This window comes from Helicoverpa zea, chromosome 4 (assembly GCF_022581195.2).
Source record: "Helicoverpa zea isolate HzStark_Cry1AcR chromosome 4, ilHelZeax1.1, whole genome shotgun sequence".
In the NCBI taxonomy this organism is placed as follows: Eukaryota; Metazoa; Arthropoda; class Insecta; order Lepidoptera; family Noctuidae; genus Helicoverpa; species Helicoverpa zea.
In genome coordinates, this window is record NC_061455.1 from 10,117,102 (window position 1) to 10,136,941 (window position 19,840).

The window sequence follows — 19,840 nt, forward strand, 5'->3', positions numbered from 1 at the left end:
GTAACTATATAAGACCTTTAAGTCAATGACAGATCTTTATTTATATTTACGTACGTATTATTACTTCCATGCTTCCATGATATCATCACAGCATAGATAAAGGCAAAATTTCAAGATACATACAAACCTACCTACGCTACGCTACGACAAGCGACACTAGACAGAGAAAACTTTTTAGTTTTCTCTGTCTACGTACGACACAAACAATGCATAGAATACAAAAGCAAACTCAAAATTCTTTGGAATAAAGTATGAAAACATATTTTAATATATATATATAATATGTTAATACTTTAGTATGGATGGTCATCATTAGATGATTTATAGCAACCTCATCGAATTTAGTAGTTCTAGTAGATTAATAGACAATAGTAGCCAGGAATGTAGCCAGTAGACATGGGTAGTTCACGAACGATTGAAGGAAATGGACTACTTCACTTCCGAAATTAAACGTATCATTCCTTCACTACTCCTTCGAATGTGTCTCTACTTCATTTAGTTCACTAGTTCAGGATCCTTCTACATATTTCGATTTTTAAATACGCCAACCTAAACTAAAATATATCTAAATTACTTTAAAGCTACATAATTTTCTGTTTATCAATATTTTCACGGTTGATAGTCCTAAGCCTGTATAAAGTATGAAGGAAAATCGAGATATCGAGATAAAAAATCAAGTGATTCATTCGTCGATACTTATCCCTCACACTACAGATTGACTCGTTTTGATTTACTGAACTAAATGAGTAGATTAGGATTATGATTCCTAAGAGCCATCTAAGAGCTGGGTGACTCATTGACTCGTTCAGATTTGGTGAACTAAATGAAGTACTGAAGTAAATGAGTGGACTACTTCGTTGAGCGAAAAGAACTACTTCATTCATTTCTTTTCAATGACACATTTCGCGCATGTCTAGTAGCCAGGTCAAATAATTTTCTGCCAAACAATGAATTTTGACATATTTCATTCATGACATTTTGTTCTTCTGACTGACATTTTCATACTGCTGTCTGCAGTTCAGATTGGGGAGCAATTTGCGATTTCCTAAAAACATGGCCGTACCCGACTCACACTTATCAGCCATAGAACTGCTCCACAAAGGGGAGGATGGCCGGGAGGTGCCAGCACTAAATAAAGTCTGGCCCGAGGTTTTAGGAGCTACTTTCGGAGTATGTATGGGAGTATTCCTCAACCACCAAACTAGACGTCCTGCTTTCAGTGGTAAGTTCTAAATTACATAACAATAACAATAAAATTTTACATCGTGTTAGTTATTTTAAAACTTAAATAAATCTTGAATGGAAAGCGACTTACTATAATAATCAGAATAATAATACTGAATCGAAAAATCTTTACTTATCTTACGATAGAATATATTTTTGTTTGTTTGGGGTTATAAAATTTGTAAACATGGACTATTTAGAATTTATTACAGTGACTCCTACTGTATTGACTAATATGTGTATCTTTTTTCAGGAATCCAGAAACATATACTTTTGACGGCTGGATTCATAGGTCTATTCACTTTTGCCCAAAAAACACGTAATTCTTACTTAGCTGAGAAGGATGCTGTTTACAAACATTACATTTCCTTGCACCCTGAAGACTTCCCAGAACCGCGTAAGTTTGCTATAGTAATTTAACTGTACTTTTAAATAATTATATGGTTTTTTTTTTGTTCTACAGACGTGCTTTATAAATTGAAGACATGATTTTGAACACTTTTTGATATTACTTTTCCTTCTTTCTTCCAGCACGCAAGAAGATTGCTGATATCATAGAACCATGGGTCCCTGTTCGTTAAATATTATATATTTTGTTTATTTAGACGATAATTAGATTATGTGAATGAAAAGAAAAACCTTTCATTGAATAAATAATTATTTATTGCTGAATAACTTGTTCAATAGTTTCAGTTGTACAATATGGCTTGGGAAACGTGTCAAGGTTAATAAATAGCTTTTATTTAGTTCCGTGTTGATGTTTTAACTATTCTGTCCTTATTCCTAGCTATTCCTTCAGAGATTATACTGATATAATAGGAGAGCTCTTATTGGGTTAAACCATAACCTTTGGACTGAACATATTCATGGTCCTTGTGGCGATGCAGATAGTGTTGTGCTAAAGCAGTGACATAGTCAAATCCCTCTCCACAAATAGCACAGTTATGGGCTTCAAATACTTTATTAGGATACTGGTGAAACATCTCTTTTACACCTTTCTGTTCAAAGGGCAGTATAGACTGATTGCTTTCAGGAATCACTGGCAGGCTTTGCTGAGGTTTCTCATTAATCAAATGAGGTATTAAATGACTGACATCCTTCATTGGCATTGGGGGATCTTTGCCAACATCTATGCCTATAATGTCTATGTTTCCACTATTGTTATAGCCTTCATTTGCACACTGAACTTTAGGATTCTGTGGAACTATTTGATGCTTTTTAAGTTTGTGCAGTTTCTGAAAAGAAAACAAATAATGATATTAAATAACATCTTGACACTAGAAGCTTATAAAATTATAAGATCTTTTGATAGAATATTTTGAATTCTTCGGCAGCAATATTATGTATGGGAATCTGCAATGACAATGTAGAGTAGGTACTAGACATAAGACCACTTACGAGATCCCTGGAGTGTACATAAGCTGCTCCACATAAATCACATTTGAAGTTTTTGATACCTCTGTGCTTACTCATGTGACGAGTTAGCTCACTTGAAGTAATGAATGTCTTGTTACATATTGAACATACCTGAAACAGGAAAGAAGTATAGAAGGTAATTGTTACAAATAGGTGGATATATTCTTTATTACGTACACAACAATTATAAAAAATACAAAATATTAAAATCTTTGGTGACACAATGGACTGTCTTATCACTCAAAGCTGTCTCTTACAGCTGAAAAAGGAGAAATGATTATTGAGTTCTTTTAAATGTATGTTATTATTTAATTTATTAAATACTTACATGATCCCTTTGCCCAGTATGGATTTTCAAGTGTGCGTGTAGATTACCTTGCGCTGAGAACCTTTTACTGTAATTTTTAAGACAAGACATTAATACAATTCATTTATTTACATAAATATATATGTGGTTGAGTTGAGAATCACCTTCCTTTTTAGCAGTCAGTTAAAAAATTTAATAAACTAATTACAGTATTATTTCAGTTAAATTACATCAACAGAATGTTACAATTATACAGTAGTCTATCTAAACATGTTATTAAACTTACCATAATTATATTATTACCTGCATACTTCACATTGGAATGGCTTTTCTCCAGTATGAATTCTGAGATGTATGGTAAGATTATGTTTCTGAGTGAATCTCCGAGGGCAGTACATGCACACAAAAGGTTTGTCTCCAGTATGAGTTCTAAAAAGTTGGTAAGTGGCCATGAGAAAATGGAAAACAAGGTTTATTTCTAGTTAAATTAATAACAATAATATCAATACATGACTATCAGTAGATTTCTGAAGTATGCTGGTATTAGTTGGTACAATAATATTTAATTTTGCCTTCAATTTAGCCCTAGAACTTTAACTACATTTAGTGAACTTAGTGGCTCTCAATAAAGGTATGATTACCATAAGAATTCTTTCCCTTAAGATGGACTAAGCTTAATTTATGGCTCAAAAGAATAATAACACTTATTAGTAAGTAAAGCTTACAACTTTCTTTTTCTTTGTGTGTATGGCAATTCTTGTTGATTATGTGGTGAATACCTCTTTTTCAGTAGTAAATACTTACCTAACATGCATTTCCAATTGTGCCTGACATCTGAACTGCTTGTTGCACTGATAACAAGTGTGATCTTGTTTAGGCTTAGGCTTTGGACCTCGTTTCAATTTCTCTGATTCAGATTTCTTTTTATAGTTTGTATGTCTTTTTGGTTCAGGCTGCTTACATTTGCTAAAACATACTGATAAGTTAATGTGGGAGGCCTATGTCCTGTAGAGGACTATAAATATTAAGTTAGGCTTTTAACAATGTTCAACAGATTTTTTGTTGTTGCTTCATACTTCATGTGATTCTATTGACACAAGCATAGTTGTTTCCTTAAAAGTACTGTTCTCATCTCAGAGGTGGTACTTGTTACTTACCATTTTTTTATTATAGTTGCATGTGTGGGCACCTGAAAATGAAAGTGATTAGATATTACTTCTGATAACAATGATTGATTTAACTTCATCGAAAGGTACAATTTGGCAAAACATTTTTAAGAAAATATGAATTAAAATGAGAACATAATTAAATTAATTTAACAATACTCACAAAAGGATCTGTAGCTACACAGGCATCATTGTATCTGTAAAAAATATTGAATAGTGATTCCTTCCTTATTAATTCTTCACAAAATATAAACACACTTCTTGCTTTTAAATAAATGTTCTTTACAATCATTTTTTTTTGTATAGTGTTGTTGTAACTAGGAAATTAAACTTACTTGCTAGGTATTCTTAATCCTAAGTATTGTCTCAGTCTTATATCTGCGCTTTCACAAGTTTGTTTGAAGTGGTAAGCTATCCCCAGCTTATAAATACAATTGCTGCACATTTGTTCTGGTAAACCGTCATCTTTACTAATCTGCAAGTTATTTAGAACATTACCGATTCATTATTGACTAGATTTCATTTAGAAAATTGTAGTTCAGCCGTTAAAAGCTTTGTTACCCCATTTATTTACCTTTATATTGCAGCAGTATTCAACCATATCACATAATGAAATGTTATAGTTTTTTGTGAAAACAGATGAGAGTACGCCTTCTTCTAAACATATTCGGCAAATCTTATTCATATTATTGTTTCAGTAAATCCAGAAGCCTCCGCTTCGCTTTTTCGCGGTTTGCGGATCGTTTTCAGAAGTGTTTTTAAGATCGCCAATAGACAAATAACAAAACAAACGTCAAAATCGTCAAACCAAGGACCTTGTCTTTGGCAAATAGACCGATTTCCCAAACCCTGCAATGCAGGTGTGGGATTGAATACTGAATGAAACATTCACTCATTCGGTCCATATTTCTGTTTCAAAACTTGTAAGTTCTGCACAGAGTACTTTTTATATTATGAAATAGAGGTCCAACTCGACTATCAAACTAAGTAAGACAAGTGGCGCCTTCTGAACGCAGGTTTAAGAAACTATTTGTCAATATATATACATATAGCTACATAAAGCAGTGGTTACTGGGTCTAGGTAGATTTTTGTTTCTTTTTGTTTAATATTTATAAGATGTTTTTCAATAAATAAAACACTGATAACCTTTAATATAATTTATTTTTTTCTTTTAAAACATTTCATGTATAATTTTTTCGCTTTTAGCTTATAGGAATCCGTATCATCATCACACTCTCTCCTATTTATTAATATTTTATTAATATCTTTACAGTAATTGTAAATAAAGAATCTGCAGGATATATTGATTAAAAAGTCTATTAATTTTTCTTTATGAATTTCACATTTTATGAAATCGAATTTCAAATGTATAAATATTAATGTTTTGATGAAATCTTTTAAATATTTTTTTTCCAAACATTTTTTAATTATTGTGTAATTTATATCCTGCAGATTCGAAACACAATTTAAGAGAGAGTCGCTGGGACTGCAAAGCCATTTTTTATTAGCATACTCTCTATATTTTAAATAATCGTGTTCCTGATCGGACATTAAATTTTTTTTACATTCACTACAACCCTTGAAGACTTTCTTCTTAGCGGTTTTAATAAAATAACCGCTAACATATTGTAGCCCCCCAATTATACGGGGGTCGCTTTTGTCTTCAAGGGCTGTAAATTCAATGTCCGGAATCTCAGAGAGCTCACAATTTATTTGTTCTTTGCAGGCCCCGCTTGTGATGAGAACTTCATGCAAAGCGTGGCAATTATCTGCCTCACAATTTGTCCCTGGGGCATGGACACTAGATAGGCTGTTTATTAAAAGGCTGCTAAATGCTGCTTCAAATCCATCTGGAGTAGGGTTTACGTTGCGGCATCCTTGACTCCTTATCGATCCAAAAAAATTTTCTATTGGATCCTGATTCAGATGCCGCAACCAAACCGATGTCACTCCGTACTTCGCAGCAATTTTTTTTAAAAGCAGTTCTATTCCTTCTAGTGTCCATACCCAGTTACTTAAGGTGGGAACATACTCCACATTCGAGGTTTTTACATTCACAAATTTCATATTTTTTAAAAATATTTTTGCCTCCATCCATGTTTTGTGATGTATTGAGTTCGGCGTCGCAGGTCCCAGCAGTGGTTTACTGTGCTTCCTTTTCCCGAAGCTTCCGTTAATGGAGTCAAAAAGTTTGTCAAAAAACAAGATGACGTCCGCTGTATTTTGCGCATCTTGAGAGATTATTCCTTTTTCTGCAAAAAAATAAGAAAAAAAATATTAATAAATATTCCTCACACGTTCTTACAACGCAATCTAGTCCCAAACAAAGCATTGCTTGCTTGTAATTTGGGTACAGCAGACAACCAATAAATGAACTTATATAAATATAAATATTTTATAAATAACATAACATAGTGTACATATGTAGAAACACCCACACACATAAATGTTTGACTTATGCGGGAATCGAACCCGCGACCTCCTGTGGCAGGCAGATACACTGGCTACTATGGCATCTAGTCATCAATAAGAAACTTGTTATTATTAAATCTGAACTGGGAGCAGTTTTTAATTTGTGAAAACTTTTACTATACAATCTTCCGCCCGCGGTTCTACCGCATCCCGTGAAAGCTACTTCGCGCACCCAGATTAAAAGTCACTTTTAGTCTTCCTCAATAAATGAGCTATCTAACGGTGAAAGATTATTTCAAATTAGACCTGATCGACCTTGGTGATTGGATTGGTTCTTCAGATTAGCATGGTTAAGAAAACATACAAACAAAAAAATCTTCAGCTTTATAATATATAAGTATCGATAAAATAATGCAATGTGAAAACATTATGTAATAAAGTTTATTTACCTGCTAGGTAGCCCATATTTGATGCTACAGTTTGGCTGAATAGTTGCGTAGCAAATTTAACTTTCATCCGTGGAATTTTACTGGGAATGCAGTGGGAGTCTGTTAATTTTGGCACCAGTCTTATGCCTTTGTAGCCTGGGTTTTCTTGGTGCAGTGCAGTTATGTGTTCCCACTTTGCCATTAGCATTTTGTTGTCTTTTTTATATAGTAGATTTTTCGTTATTAAATTATTTCTTATACATTTCATTAAGTGAGGTGGGTCATACAAGGGAATGATTTCCTGTTTATTTATTAAAATAATATTTCCCTCAGGTTCTTCTGATTTTCTTAACAGAATACCTCTTGTTTCTTGTAACAAGAATTTAATGCAGTTAACATTATTTGTTCCTTGGTCGCACACTGTTGCTACCACATTAAGACCAGCATTTTGTAGTTCTGTGATGACAGCCTTTAATTGTTTTGCCAGTTCTGGTCCCTTTGTGGCAGACTGAGAAAATGTGTATGCAACGGGTTGCTTATAATTTTTTATAAGTCCTCTTATCATAAATACCTGCGCATGATCTGCATACTCAGGCAGTGTCTCTTGCCCATTGGTTACAAACCCACTCACTCTGTCCTTCCTTTCATTGTATGCCACATTCGGTTTTAGTGACATTTCGTCAAAAAGAACCACACATAATTTGTGCTCTGGTTTCATTTTAAGTGTGGCTTTTTTTATTTGTGCCATCAAATTTTTATTGATACCAGCATTTATATCTGCCATATTAATTAATTTTATTAAAATTTGGCGTGATGGCAGGATAAAGATTTTCCTCAGGAATCTGTATCCTTTTGGGCTTTGCTTGAGGATAGTCAAAGCTACAATTTTTTCCTCTAATGTGAAACGCCGGCCTTTTTTTTCCTTTTTGTGCTCCCTGAACTGCAGCAAAGTTAAAATTTTTGATGTGCTAGACATTTTGTCTAGAGTTTCTAAAAATTGAGGGTTTGTAGTAATATTTTGCAGGGCCTTGATCTTGATTGCCTGCTTTTTAACCTTGCTACGGCATTTGCTGAGTTTCACACCAACTTGCAGCATTTTCTGATACAGAGCACGCTCAGTTTTCGTAACAGCAACCTGTTTTACCGCCTTCTTACTAACACATTTAACTTTGCGATGCACTGAAAAAATAATAAGAATCATATGAATAAAAATTGCAGAATTTAAGAGTACATATGAGTGAGATAGCATCAAAGCTAGTTGTGTGTGAAAGTATCCCATGATTGAAATATGTATTAAATCTATAAATCAGTACCTAGTTAATAAACCATGATAGTGAGTGTAACAAGCAAACTCAGCTTTGAAGTTATTAAGTTTGATTACAATTGTGTTGCTTACCAAGATCTTTCACCACCTCAACATTTTCTTCTTCACTATGAGGCTGTCTATCACTGTGTACAGACTGAGATTCTGAAGTGACAGGATCTGAAAGGTCATTAACATATTTGGTAAGAAATGTGTGCCTATTATATACAAACCAATTAAGCTGATGATCATTACCATCATCATGAATGTAGCAGTTCATATTGAGTAACCATTATTTGAATCATATTGAATTAATTAAAGCCAGCCCACTACTAGACAAAGTTACTTTTTCTTTTATATAGTTTATAATATCAACTAGCGACCCGCCCCGGCTTCGCACGGGATAACAGTATTTCCCCAGTATTTAATGTATGTTATTATACATAAAAACCTTCCTCTTGAATCACTCTACCTATTACAAAAAACCGCATCAAAATCCGTTGCGTAGTTTTAAAGATTTGAGCGTTCATAGGGACATACAACATGACACATGACAGAAAAAGCGACTTTGTTTTATACTATGTAGTGATAAGGATGTTAACATTTTAGGACTTATGCATATGACATATAAATGTAATTTAACAAACTGTATTTCATCAATCACTCTTGTCTTAAGGGATAGGTTTATAGAGAGGCTAGTTTACTTTAATTGTTTGCAAAATTATAACTCAGGAACAACAAAAATAATTCAATTTAAGATGATTTTAAGGTAAATTAGCACATTTATCGAGAGAGGCTACATTTTATCCGGGCGCATGAAGGAGTTCCAGGACAGAATATGTGTAAAATAATTGCTGATTAAATGCTTGTATGTAGGATCACTCACCAAGATTCTCTTTCATTTGTACATCTTCAATTGAACCTTGTGAGTGTATATGTAGATGCGCAGGTTCTGTAAATAATAATATTCAGTGATTAGTATATGTTATTATTACATCATTTATTGCTAGTGTCTATCTATCAATTACACTATATGCTGTCCACATGGGTGCCGCATATTATGCACAAATATGTTGACATTATTGAAAAGAAACAAGTATTAAACAAAACAAAGTAATACAAAAGTAAATTATTTCAGACATGGTAATGGTTTTTTGTATGCCTAAGTGAGAGTAGTAGAAATCATAATTGACATGTACCTTGAAAACTAGACGTTATGGATACCACATATTATGTTTGGAACATTTGATCTATGATTCATTACCTATTCATTCAGTCAAGAGGGTACCAAAATTGTGTAATGCAGTGCTATTTAAGTATTACAACAAATTAAAAATAGCAAAGGATTTTTGGTAAATGTGACATTCAAGTTACTCAATTTCAGCCTAATTTGTAGGAATAAATGATCTTTGAAATAACTTCACTCAAAAATGGCTGGACCGATTTGGTTGAAATTTGGTATGTAGATAGGTGATACCCTGGATTAAGACATAGGCCACTTTTTATCAATACACCATGCGGACGAAGCCGCAAGTGGAAGCTAGTACATACGTAATGTAAATGTATGTATGTATGTATAAAAATGAATTGCTTGTTTATATGTATATGATAAAATATACCTTTTGATGTAGACGGTCCTGAAATCTGAAGAGGTCTTAGTGCTCTTTTTTCAATGCTGAATTTCGAGCAAGATAATCCTGTAAACAACGATAAAATAATATGAATTATAAATATAGTAAATTTTGAAATGTAATATAGAAACTCTTGTATGACATACTGCGTACATACAGAAATTGTGGCTCCAAAGAAATCTCTATTCAGATGTTTTAGACTTACTGCAGCTTTTCATTTTGTGATTTGGAAAGTTTACTTTAAACTCAAATAACATGACTGTTTATTTCTTTCTAACATCAACTCTAGAAATTTGAGACTTAGGTACTCTTTAAGGTAAACAGGTACCTTAATTTGGGTATTTTACTAAAACTAACCTGGCATGTTTTTTGTAGGTACAGCTCCTTTGGCAAGTCGGTTATTCCGGCACCAATATTTTGGTTCGAAATGATCATTACAGACGCGGCGGTATTTGAAAATATGGTTATTTTCAAGTTGCAAAATGTCACCACCAATATGAAAGACCCATGTATTAAATAGCTGCCTATCCTTATCTGGATTAGGGAATTTATGTAAATACCCCGTAGTGTCTGAAAAAAAGGGTAACAAGTTAGAATTCAGTGGAGTCGTGACAAAATGACGACTATTTGTTTTAAGGATGTTGATAAATGCTTACCTAAGCCATTTGTACATCCGGGAACACAACACTTTCTATTAGACATGATAAATATTAATTATCACAAAACGGGTCAACGAGTCCTATCTCAAGCACAAAATTCACAAGATTTCGATCACCTCAAGCACAAAATCGACACGGCCGAAGGAGCAGAGGCTCAACTTAACGGACTTAGTAGAGATGGGTAACTCAGGAGTGATAGATAAAAAAGATATGTATCTTTCCGTTCTTATCACTCGCTCTTTGTATCAGTTCAAATCCGAATGTATCAGTGTATCTTTAACAACTCATTCAATCCGTCGTCCGTTTGTATCTGTGTTGCACTCGCACACACAGCATTGAGCGGCTGGCGTCACGGTTTCTCATCGGAAAGTCCAGACATCTCTTTCGCACTTCCCTACTTAGAATGTTCTGTCTCACTTTCTCGATACCGAGAATAAGTGTTTGACCATTATTTTTATTTATTTATTCGATTTACACAGCTTTAACAGCCAATTACATAAATCGTAAACTTAAATTTAAAATGAAAAATAGAAACTTAAAAATAAACTTTAAAATATTATAAACTGATATACGAATCTATCTATCCTAAACGAATCTATCACTCTTAGTTCGTACTGTAGCCTTATTCGCTAACTCTACTGACAGCTCGCAGATATCATCAATTGGTAAAGTGTACATCAGTAAATTGTCAAACAGCTATTTTCTTATTCGCTAACGCCAGTTACCAAATGAGATGACGTCATCAGCATCGACACAGGCTGATATCCACCATGACTCATTTTGACAGCGGTTTCTGTATCGATAAACGTTATATTGCGATTCCGTAAGCCCAGTGGACATCAAATTGATAGCCAATGTCATTTTTTGAAATACACTACAAATAGCAGTGTTTTATGCCTCATCACTGGGATGTCTATACTATATTGTTGCATCAGACATATTAGATTTCTCTAATTTTGCGATTCCAATAGAAATACAAACCCTGAGTCGTTTCCTTTATTTTTTGATAGTGTTATTTTTATTTGTATTATTTTAATTTGTTTTATCTTTCTTTGTGTGGAATAAAAATTTCGCGTGTATTTTTGCTGGCATTTGTGGAATAAGAGACAAAACGAAGTTTATCCAGAATCCAGAAACGTCGTATGCGAGATTGCAATAATTCTCTGGATTTACGGGAGAAGGAATTAATGGCAAATTTCCGTATCAACAAATCAAGGTTTCAGCGAGTTTCGGCAGAGTTACGTCCGTTTCTGCAACGTGCTCAACAAAACACTGCTGTTGCAATTGAGCTAAAAGTAAGAATTTATAACGTAAAAAGTTAAATAAATACCAATATTACATAATTTGCAGCATGTCTTAACCTTCATTTAGTAAGTGAGGTAACCGATGCTCTCAATGTATGGGACGACCTACTCAAGTACGTAAAGTTACCTTCCTGTAGTGTACCAATTTTTGTTTTGCATGCAAAACATAGGAATCTACGTATCAAAATATTGTTTACGTTGTAAAATTTATAATAACTACAATACTCACAATATTCTCAGTTAAAATATTGTTCAACCACACGGAATTTTAGACACCAAGTTCACACACAATAGAAAGCAAATACTGAATTTTACCGCCACAGATTGTTTTTAAACATATAACACGCTGAAAATAAAGCGTTCTCTCAAACGTAGTAATGTAATGCTAATAGGGTATTTCCTACTTAGCAGTATAATAGTCGATAAAAAAATAGAGTTGTCAAGTTGTCATCGTAGTTTTGGCGTCAGCAACCGTGTAACGATATCCACCGATATCCACTTCATGCGATACAGAATACCAATGTTTTGAACTTATAGGTTGACATCAAAGTTCCGATGACAACTGAGGTCAGTTGACATCTGAGAATTCGAAAGTTAGCGAATAAGCCAGCTGATTTAGTGATACATTGGATTGAATTGAACGAAGCGAGTCACTCTGAGCAACAGTCCAATGTCACTCGCGGATTCGAAAGGATATAGAGATACAAAAGAGTGATACATATCCCAGTGATCAAAAGATATATATCAATCTTTTCTTTTCAATGATATGTTTTTCCCATGTCTAGGACTTAGGTGGATAAAGCACTAATAGGGATAAAAATCTGGAAAAACAAACAAGACACCGAAAAGCACTTCAGCGCAAACCGGCAGCCAAATTTGTTTGATTGACAATTTTTGCATAATGTTGCATGTAGAAAATGGATTTAATGTTGCCAGTAGAAAATAAATTCTTGAATTTTATTTTATTTCTGGCTAATTGATAATAAACATTAAATTTTAGTAATTGCTTCAATATGCAACTCAAAATTTTTATTATTTATTTTTTTATTTTAGCTGAAAAAAAAGATAGGGTAAGAGTAGAACCAATAAAAGATGTGATAGCGCCCTCTTACACACCTAAGCATAACTACTACGCAATCGCGCATCATCGTCATTACAAATAACGCCATCTATATTTCAGTTTCTTTAATATCTTACATTATAATACTACCAAATTAAAATGACACTTCCATGTAAGGACCTCAATGTATTTACTGTCTCACTTCATTTTGCAGACCTATAATGATACGTTTTCTCGTTTGCCACTATTAAGATTGTCACCCCTGAAGTTCTGCGTGCTGTGCTGCTGATGCCGCTGCCGCTGCGGAGAACCTCAAGCGGCGGAAATATCGTCTTGTCGGAAACTATATTTTCGAACCGTTTGGGTTTGAAACCCTCGGGTCGTGGGGTCCGAATGCCCATTTAAAGATCTTTCTAGGCGGCTGGTTGACGCTTCTCGTGACTAAAAGGCTGGCTATTACCTCGGATAGAGGATCAGCATGGCGATCCAACGAGGTAATGCTGCCAGCCTCTTGGGTACGTTCCCAGTCGACAGCGACGCGGATGAATTTTTTTACGCTTTTTAGATTTATGTAGTTTTCTTTTTTGTTTTACTAGGATAGTTTTTATATGTAGGTATTGTAAATAAGTTAATATCTAAGCAAATAAAGTTTCAAAATAATAGTTTAGGTAACTTTTTCGTTTTGAGTAAACAATGAAGAAAGGCAGAATTAAAAATAATGCATTGTTTGTATAGTCAAACTTTAATATAAGAAATAAAAATTGCAATAAAATGTAATAACAAAAAATATAGAATGTAAAAAAATCATTAATAACACCGAAATTAAAATACAATCATTGATTAGCTACGCTTATTTTTGTATTATAAAGCAAGTTATACAAAACAAGAGCCATAGTAGTGTAAAAAACAATAGGCAGTCTAAACAATCATAGTGGATAATAATGTTAATGGTAATGATTAATACATTTAAATATTTACATTTACCTAATTAGTTCACTTACGATAATTTCTACTGCACTTACAAACTTTAATTTAAGTTATGTTCGTCTGAGAATAAATTACGTTAAAACGAAGATTGTTTTTACAAAGGCACAGATGGTAGATCGCTAAATATAGTACAATATTCAATAGACTTTTAATATCAGCATGGAAGGAAGATTAATTATTATTTAATTATATGAAAATAAAATTGCATATTTATAGTATAGCACAGCCACTTAAACGTTAGCAACAGAAGTAATAAGATCAACGTAAATATCAATGCCTTTCAAAAATATGTCAGCACTAAGATATTCATCATGGTCGTGCAAAAGAACGGGCGTATTGTTCATCGGTGAGAATCCCAGCGCTGGTATTCCGACATCACGCACGTACCTGCTGTCAGTACCACCGGGGAAAATTCTGCAATCCAGCTTTAATTTCCTGGAAAAAAATACAATTAATCGAAATTATAATAGTTATCGAATAGTTGCTTTGACTGCTTGTCACTCCTATATAGAAAAAAGGTTAAAAAAGGCTTCAATAAAAGGGATTATAGATTATAATAGGAGTATGATCCGGGAGCATGAACTTGTTCCCTTAGGGCGCAGATGAGGTACCGTAAGATTACTAACTATTGATTTAAAGGTGAGAACTCTGAAATAAACAACGTAAGGAGCTTACAATTTATCAGCAGCAGATTTAAACGCTACCCAGAATGGATTGGACGCGTCCAGCTTTGTCACTTCTACATACGGATTCTTTTGTTCAAACTCGAAAGTTACTCCGTCACCTGCTTCTTTGCACCATTTATTGATCTAAAATATAAAACAAGATGAAGAGAGAGTAATAGAAATCCGTAGCGTAGGGTCGGTAGGTTAACACAATATTTTTATAAGAAAGTAGGACAAAAAAGCAATTCCACTGTTCTGTAATGACTGTTTTTTTACAAATACCAATACTGCAAAACAAATAAATCTACTTATCACAGAAAAGAGAACTAATTAAGTAGGGAATAAATTAAATTCAATAAGATTGATCAAATTATATCTTACCATTGCCTCGAATTCCACGTGGTTAACAGTTACTGACAAACGAATGTCAAATACGGCAGTCAATTTTTCGGGAACAACATTTGATTGCACTCCACCCTGAAAATTAATTTCGTTATAGACACAAACAAAAATACAAGTTGGTACATTTAAAACAAAAATAGTGGTCAGAGAAGTAAGTTCCACAAAAAGTAGAGTCTTAGTTTTAAATGATGATAGTAGGTGAATCATTCCTTAAGTGCTCGCCCTGCACTTATATAATAAAAATAACGACTAGGTACCTACATAGTACACGTAGCTTACTATCTACATTAATTTCGCACTCTCAACTTACCATACATATCATATTTGATGGAAAGCTTGAAAATAAAATAAGGCTTATATATTACAAAACAAATAAGAGGAAAATATTATAAATTATATGAAAAAAAAGAACAATAATTTGGACGTTTAACATAGTCAAAAAATATTATATTCACTCGGTAAAAACTAATTCCACAACATCTAGGTACACTTAAGATATTTTTGTCGCAGACTTACGTATACTTGGGTCAAATTTATAGTTGTGACGTCACCGATTGTCAGCTTAGGATTGCTCTCTAATATACGCTTTTGTTCTGCTCTCATGTCCATGAACTTGTCAATTATAAACCTCAACTGAAAAATTAAACAAATATTTTAACTCCGCTTTTAGATCTATATCATATCTACCTACTATGATTTTATGGTATTTGCTTGTCTGGTGTTTATTTCTACCAATTATGATTAGAATGTTGTCAGAGTCAACTAGATGCAAGAAGATAAGCACAATATTCATTATATAACTGACAACCAACAACATTGGTTACAACAGAAGGGCCTGTTGCATAGTTCGCGTAGTGAAAGTTAACTTTAATTTAGAAATCAAATGGACCGATTAGTGGTTCTTATGGCACTACCATTCCTCTTTTTAAAAACATCGGAGTTGATATTGCAACCACCTTCTAATACAAAAAGTACAGAAGGTGACATCGATAAGTACCTTTTCTCCAGCAGTGTTTGGAAGCAGCAAGGATCCGTGGCCAGGCTGGCCGGTACAGTGTACATGAATTTCTGAAAGGATGAACATTGAAATGAAAACTCAAATAAATTATACAACTGTGTATGTATTTAAATGGTTTACTTACGCCAAATGCTCCTTTCGCCATTGAATAAAACAAAGTCCTGATTTGGACTTGCCATTCCTTCATCTAACGCAAATGCCACATTAAGGTCCTTAAAATCTTTGGTGTGGACAAACTTTTCCATACCATCATGACCTCCAATTTCTTCATCTGAAAGATGAATAAACATTTTGATAAGTTTCTGATTCTTTCAGGTCAGAAATAATGCTGTGTTATTTCATAAGCTGTCAATTAATTATTTGAAATGTGAATATTACCAGGTACAAAACAAACATGTAGAGTTCTCTTTAATTGCACCCCAGCGGCCTTCATTTTCCGTATAGCTTCAAGGTATTGGATACCAACACATTTCATGTCTTGCGAGCCGCGAGCAAAGATCTTTCCATCGTTATCTATGTGTCCGCTAAACGGAGGATGTGTCCAACTGTTCTGTAATTTTTGGAATTCTGGTTACATATTATGTATGACTAAATTAAGCACTATCCGAAATATATGCCCTGAATCTACATTAGCCAGTACATTTTTATAAAACCAACCAACGAGAGTTGGCTTAATGGCCTCGACCTGGAGTCCCACTTTGCAACCGTCATTATGTACCGTTTATTAGTAACTAGCGGTTCCTATTGATACAGTTTGCATGGCATCACCTTCACCTATAATAACAGTGGCTAATCCGAAAATCGATCCCGAGACTCCATGTCCACTACCGATCCGATGGGTAGGTGAAGATCTAACTAATCAGGTTGTTCGGAACTTAAAAAGCTTAACATGTGACGAAGGAACTTATTACTGATGCAACCATTACAATATCTGGCAATGAAACTATAAATATGCCAATAATACGACAATCTTAAATTGAACTCCAGACTGTAAAAATTACTTCTGATTTATGTAATTGAAAACCTAGACGCGTCTGTAGCTAATAGGAAACATCTGGCGAACAATCAATGTTTGAACAATCGTCACCTTCTTGGTACCTACTTATGTTATATACGGAGATTTTCATCTGTCGTCTATTTATCGGAAGATATTTATCTAGACACGATAAGTAATCTAAAGTATTTATTCTTACTGTTTAATCATTCGTCAAAGAACTTACTTCGAATACAGGCACGACGTCCATGTGAGAATTCAGCAAGATCGAACCAAGCGATTCATCTTTTCCAGGCCAAGTTATAATCACTATAGGCTTGCGTGGCACGATTTCATATACTTTCACGGCAAGGCTAAGTCCATTAGCTTGTTTTTTTAGGAATGCTACACAATCGTCTGAAATATTAACAAAGCCTTAGTCGTAGGGACTGTTTTGTTATCTTTATCAACGCATGCTTGAGTATATACCAAAAGTTATTAGGTATGTCCTGAAATATCTCAAGATTTCCATAGAATTGATCATTATTTTTTCAGTGAAGATTACCAAGGATACCAATGTAACTTTCAAACCCTATGTCCACATATTATAAGTAAGTAAGTTACGACAGTTCCCCACCGGCAGTCATCCATTTCGCATTTGGGTAGTTAGACCGAGGTTTCATATTATCCAATTCTACCGCTAGGGTAGAGTCAATTGAGACGTCCAGATACGTCAATGATACAATCTGACGTATCCTGATTAGGTACCTAAGTATAAGTTCTGTTTGCGCAGTGGATGAGTTGACAGAGTAGTTGACTGAGTACTTAGTACAGTTGTCTCGATTTCTTGCGATGCGATTTTATGTAAGTATTGTCACGGATCTCAATCAATCTAAATAGCACATTTCTTCGAAATAGCTACAGTGGTTAGAGAGAATTGCGAGAGTCTGTATGCTGCACTTTACAAATAGACTCTCTCAAATCTGATGAAAAACACATCAAATATTTATCAAACTTATCATTTACGAAGCTTTGCTCTATCAAATCATTATAGACATAACTGCTTATCTGATATGGTGGCAGAAAATACCGACTAGACACTCGAAGTAAAAACAATCCAATTTAAATTTACACGCTATTCTTTTGAATATTTCAGAGAAAACCATCAAATGTCGAGTGCCTGAAGGTTATAGGCGCATAGTAGATACTGTTGAATGTACAGCAAACGGCGTAGATATTGTAAATAAATAAAAGGTAGAGCCAACAAAAAAAATAGTACCTCTTCAATCACTCAAATGCAAAAACCACGTAACATAATCAAGTAAAAAATGTAAAAGTAAAATAAAGAAAACAAATAACAATTATACATGTTTTTGTTTATTAATTATTGCATTGTTGTACTTACCATAGTTGATGTTTGGCTGCACACTTGGTATTTTTAAATATTCGACGAAATTAGCTACGGCGGGATTATTTTTGTAGTTATCGGCCATGGTATGAACGTTTCGCAGCAAACACTGCAGTGGTAATGATCGCTTACATCGGACGGTGAGCGTAGCCGTGTTCCGTATGATAACAGGCTTCTAGCAAATAGTAAATTGAACCTACAAATAGCAAATATCACATTAGTGCCCTAATGAATTACTATCAATTAAGTACGGATGGTCTGTACCTAATTTGTTAATATGAACAAAGGGTGTAATCATGTTTCGTTTTTGAAATTAGGGAAAAAATTTGTTCATTCAATAAAAGAAGAAATACCTACTTAAAACTACACATTTTAAGCAAAAATTTAAGGCATAAATATCTATGGGGGACTGTAGCCTGAAAATAAAGCTATTTTGATTTTAATAATTCGAGAAAACCAACTCAAAATTAAAAGCATTTTGGAATATCGCGTAGTCGGGTTTAAATTGCATCGTTTCGCATAATTATAACCCTCTAGCGTAGCAACAACTTTCGCTCTTTCGATTTCCCGCCTAAATATAAACATGACCTTGAACTCGATCATTCATTCAATCAATTTTAACGCGGCAGTCATCAGGTTATGTTTGTTATTCATATTGAGAACGAATGATGTTCCTTCGATACATTTTTTACGGGTTTATTACGATGTACATATAGATAGATGGTATGTAGAGCGGTAGGCTAGGTAGAGTCATAATACCCTAACAAAAATTAGAAATAGACATCCCCCCGCAATAAATACCATAATACAATACTAGATGGAATGTGACAGAGTGTTGTTCACACGAACCCAAATATTGTGATTCAGTGCCTATAACATTTAGATAGCAGAATTTTATTAATGACTTTCAGGTGTTTTTGAGGAATGGTAAAACCTATTGGTATATTAAATTCTTATTATGTAAATCAATTCTTACATATGATTTTTAATGTTCGCTTTAGGTCATACAAAACCTTTTCCCATTCATCAGTGCCAGTTCAAACTGTAGAGTAACAAGTTTAATGCTTAAATGTAAATATGTACGTGTTAGGTTAAAGGTTTTGCGTGACTGTACTTAGGTATTTACCACAATTTTTATCACATATTTTAGAAATTGACGTGAATTATATCCGTGAACTATTAACTAAATCAACTGAACATTTTGTAATTTATGCTACACTCGGTGAATTGAGTGATAATAATCTTATTTATGTGCTGTTTTTATCACACACATTCAGCTGACACAGCATAATAACCACAGAGAGGCGTTGTAGGGTTACGGATCTTCAGATCAGCTGATGTGTCAATGTCACAGCAATCGATTGATTAAGGTTATGATGATTCTTCGGAAATATATTTTCTTTGATACATGCCACTGCCATAATAATTATTTTCATATTTCCTTGATTCTACATATCTTTTTGCATATTTTTGTAC

General features: G+C 33.8%; 3 protein-coding genes across 3 annotated transcripts; 1 reads left to right on the top strand and 2 right to left on the bottom strand.

Moving 5' to 3' along the window:
• Positions 1 to 976: 976 nt before the first annotated feature.
• On the top strand, positions 977 to 1,974 carry LOC124629517 (NADH dehydrogenase [ubiquinone] 1 subunit C2). The gene is made up of 3 exons (XM_047162914.1): positions 977 to 1,222; positions 1,478 to 1,621; positions 1,756 to 1,974. The coding sequence occupies exons 1-3, from the start codon at positions 1,054 to 1,056 to the stop codon at positions 1,803 to 1,805; spliced, it is 363 nt and encodes a 120-aa protein (XP_047018870.1). The 5' UTR covers positions 977 to 1,053; the 3' UTR covers positions 1,806 to 1,974.
• LOC124629515 (zinc finger protein 486) lies at positions 1,870 to 4,933 on the bottom strand. The gene is made up of 9 exons (XM_047162912.1): positions 4,688 to 4,933; positions 4,449 to 4,588; positions 4,277 to 4,310; positions 4,105 to 4,136; positions 3,752 to 3,913; positions 3,251 to 3,376; positions 2,969 to 3,035; positions 2,623 to 2,751; positions 1,870 to 2,459 (listed from the first exon to the last, which is right to left on the bottom strand). Exons 1-9 carry the CDS (start codon positions 4,796 to 4,798, stop codon positions 2,052 to 2,054), a joined length of 1,209 nt encoding a protein of 402 aa, XP_047018868.1. The 5' UTR covers positions 4,799 to 4,933; the 3' UTR covers positions 1,870 to 2,051.
• An 8,814-nt stretch (positions 4,934 to 13,747) lies between these two features.
• LOC124629751 (aminoacylase-1-like) lies at positions 13,748 to 19,657 on the bottom strand. The gene is made up of 10 exons (XM_047163283.1): positions 19,491 to 19,657; positions 18,362 to 18,560; positions 17,204 to 17,373; positions 16,362 to 16,533; positions 16,108 to 16,254; positions 15,963 to 16,033; positions 15,482 to 15,598; positions 14,945 to 15,040; positions 14,574 to 14,707; positions 13,748 to 14,333 (listed from the first exon to the last, which is right to left on the bottom strand). Exons 2-10 carry the CDS (start codon positions 18,447 to 18,449, stop codon positions 14,129 to 14,131), a joined length of 1,200 nt encoding a protein of 399 aa, XP_047019239.1. The 5' UTR covers positions 18,450 to 18,560; positions 19,491 to 19,657; the 3' UTR covers positions 13,748 to 14,128.
• Positions 19,658 to 19,840: the final 183 nt, after the last annotated feature.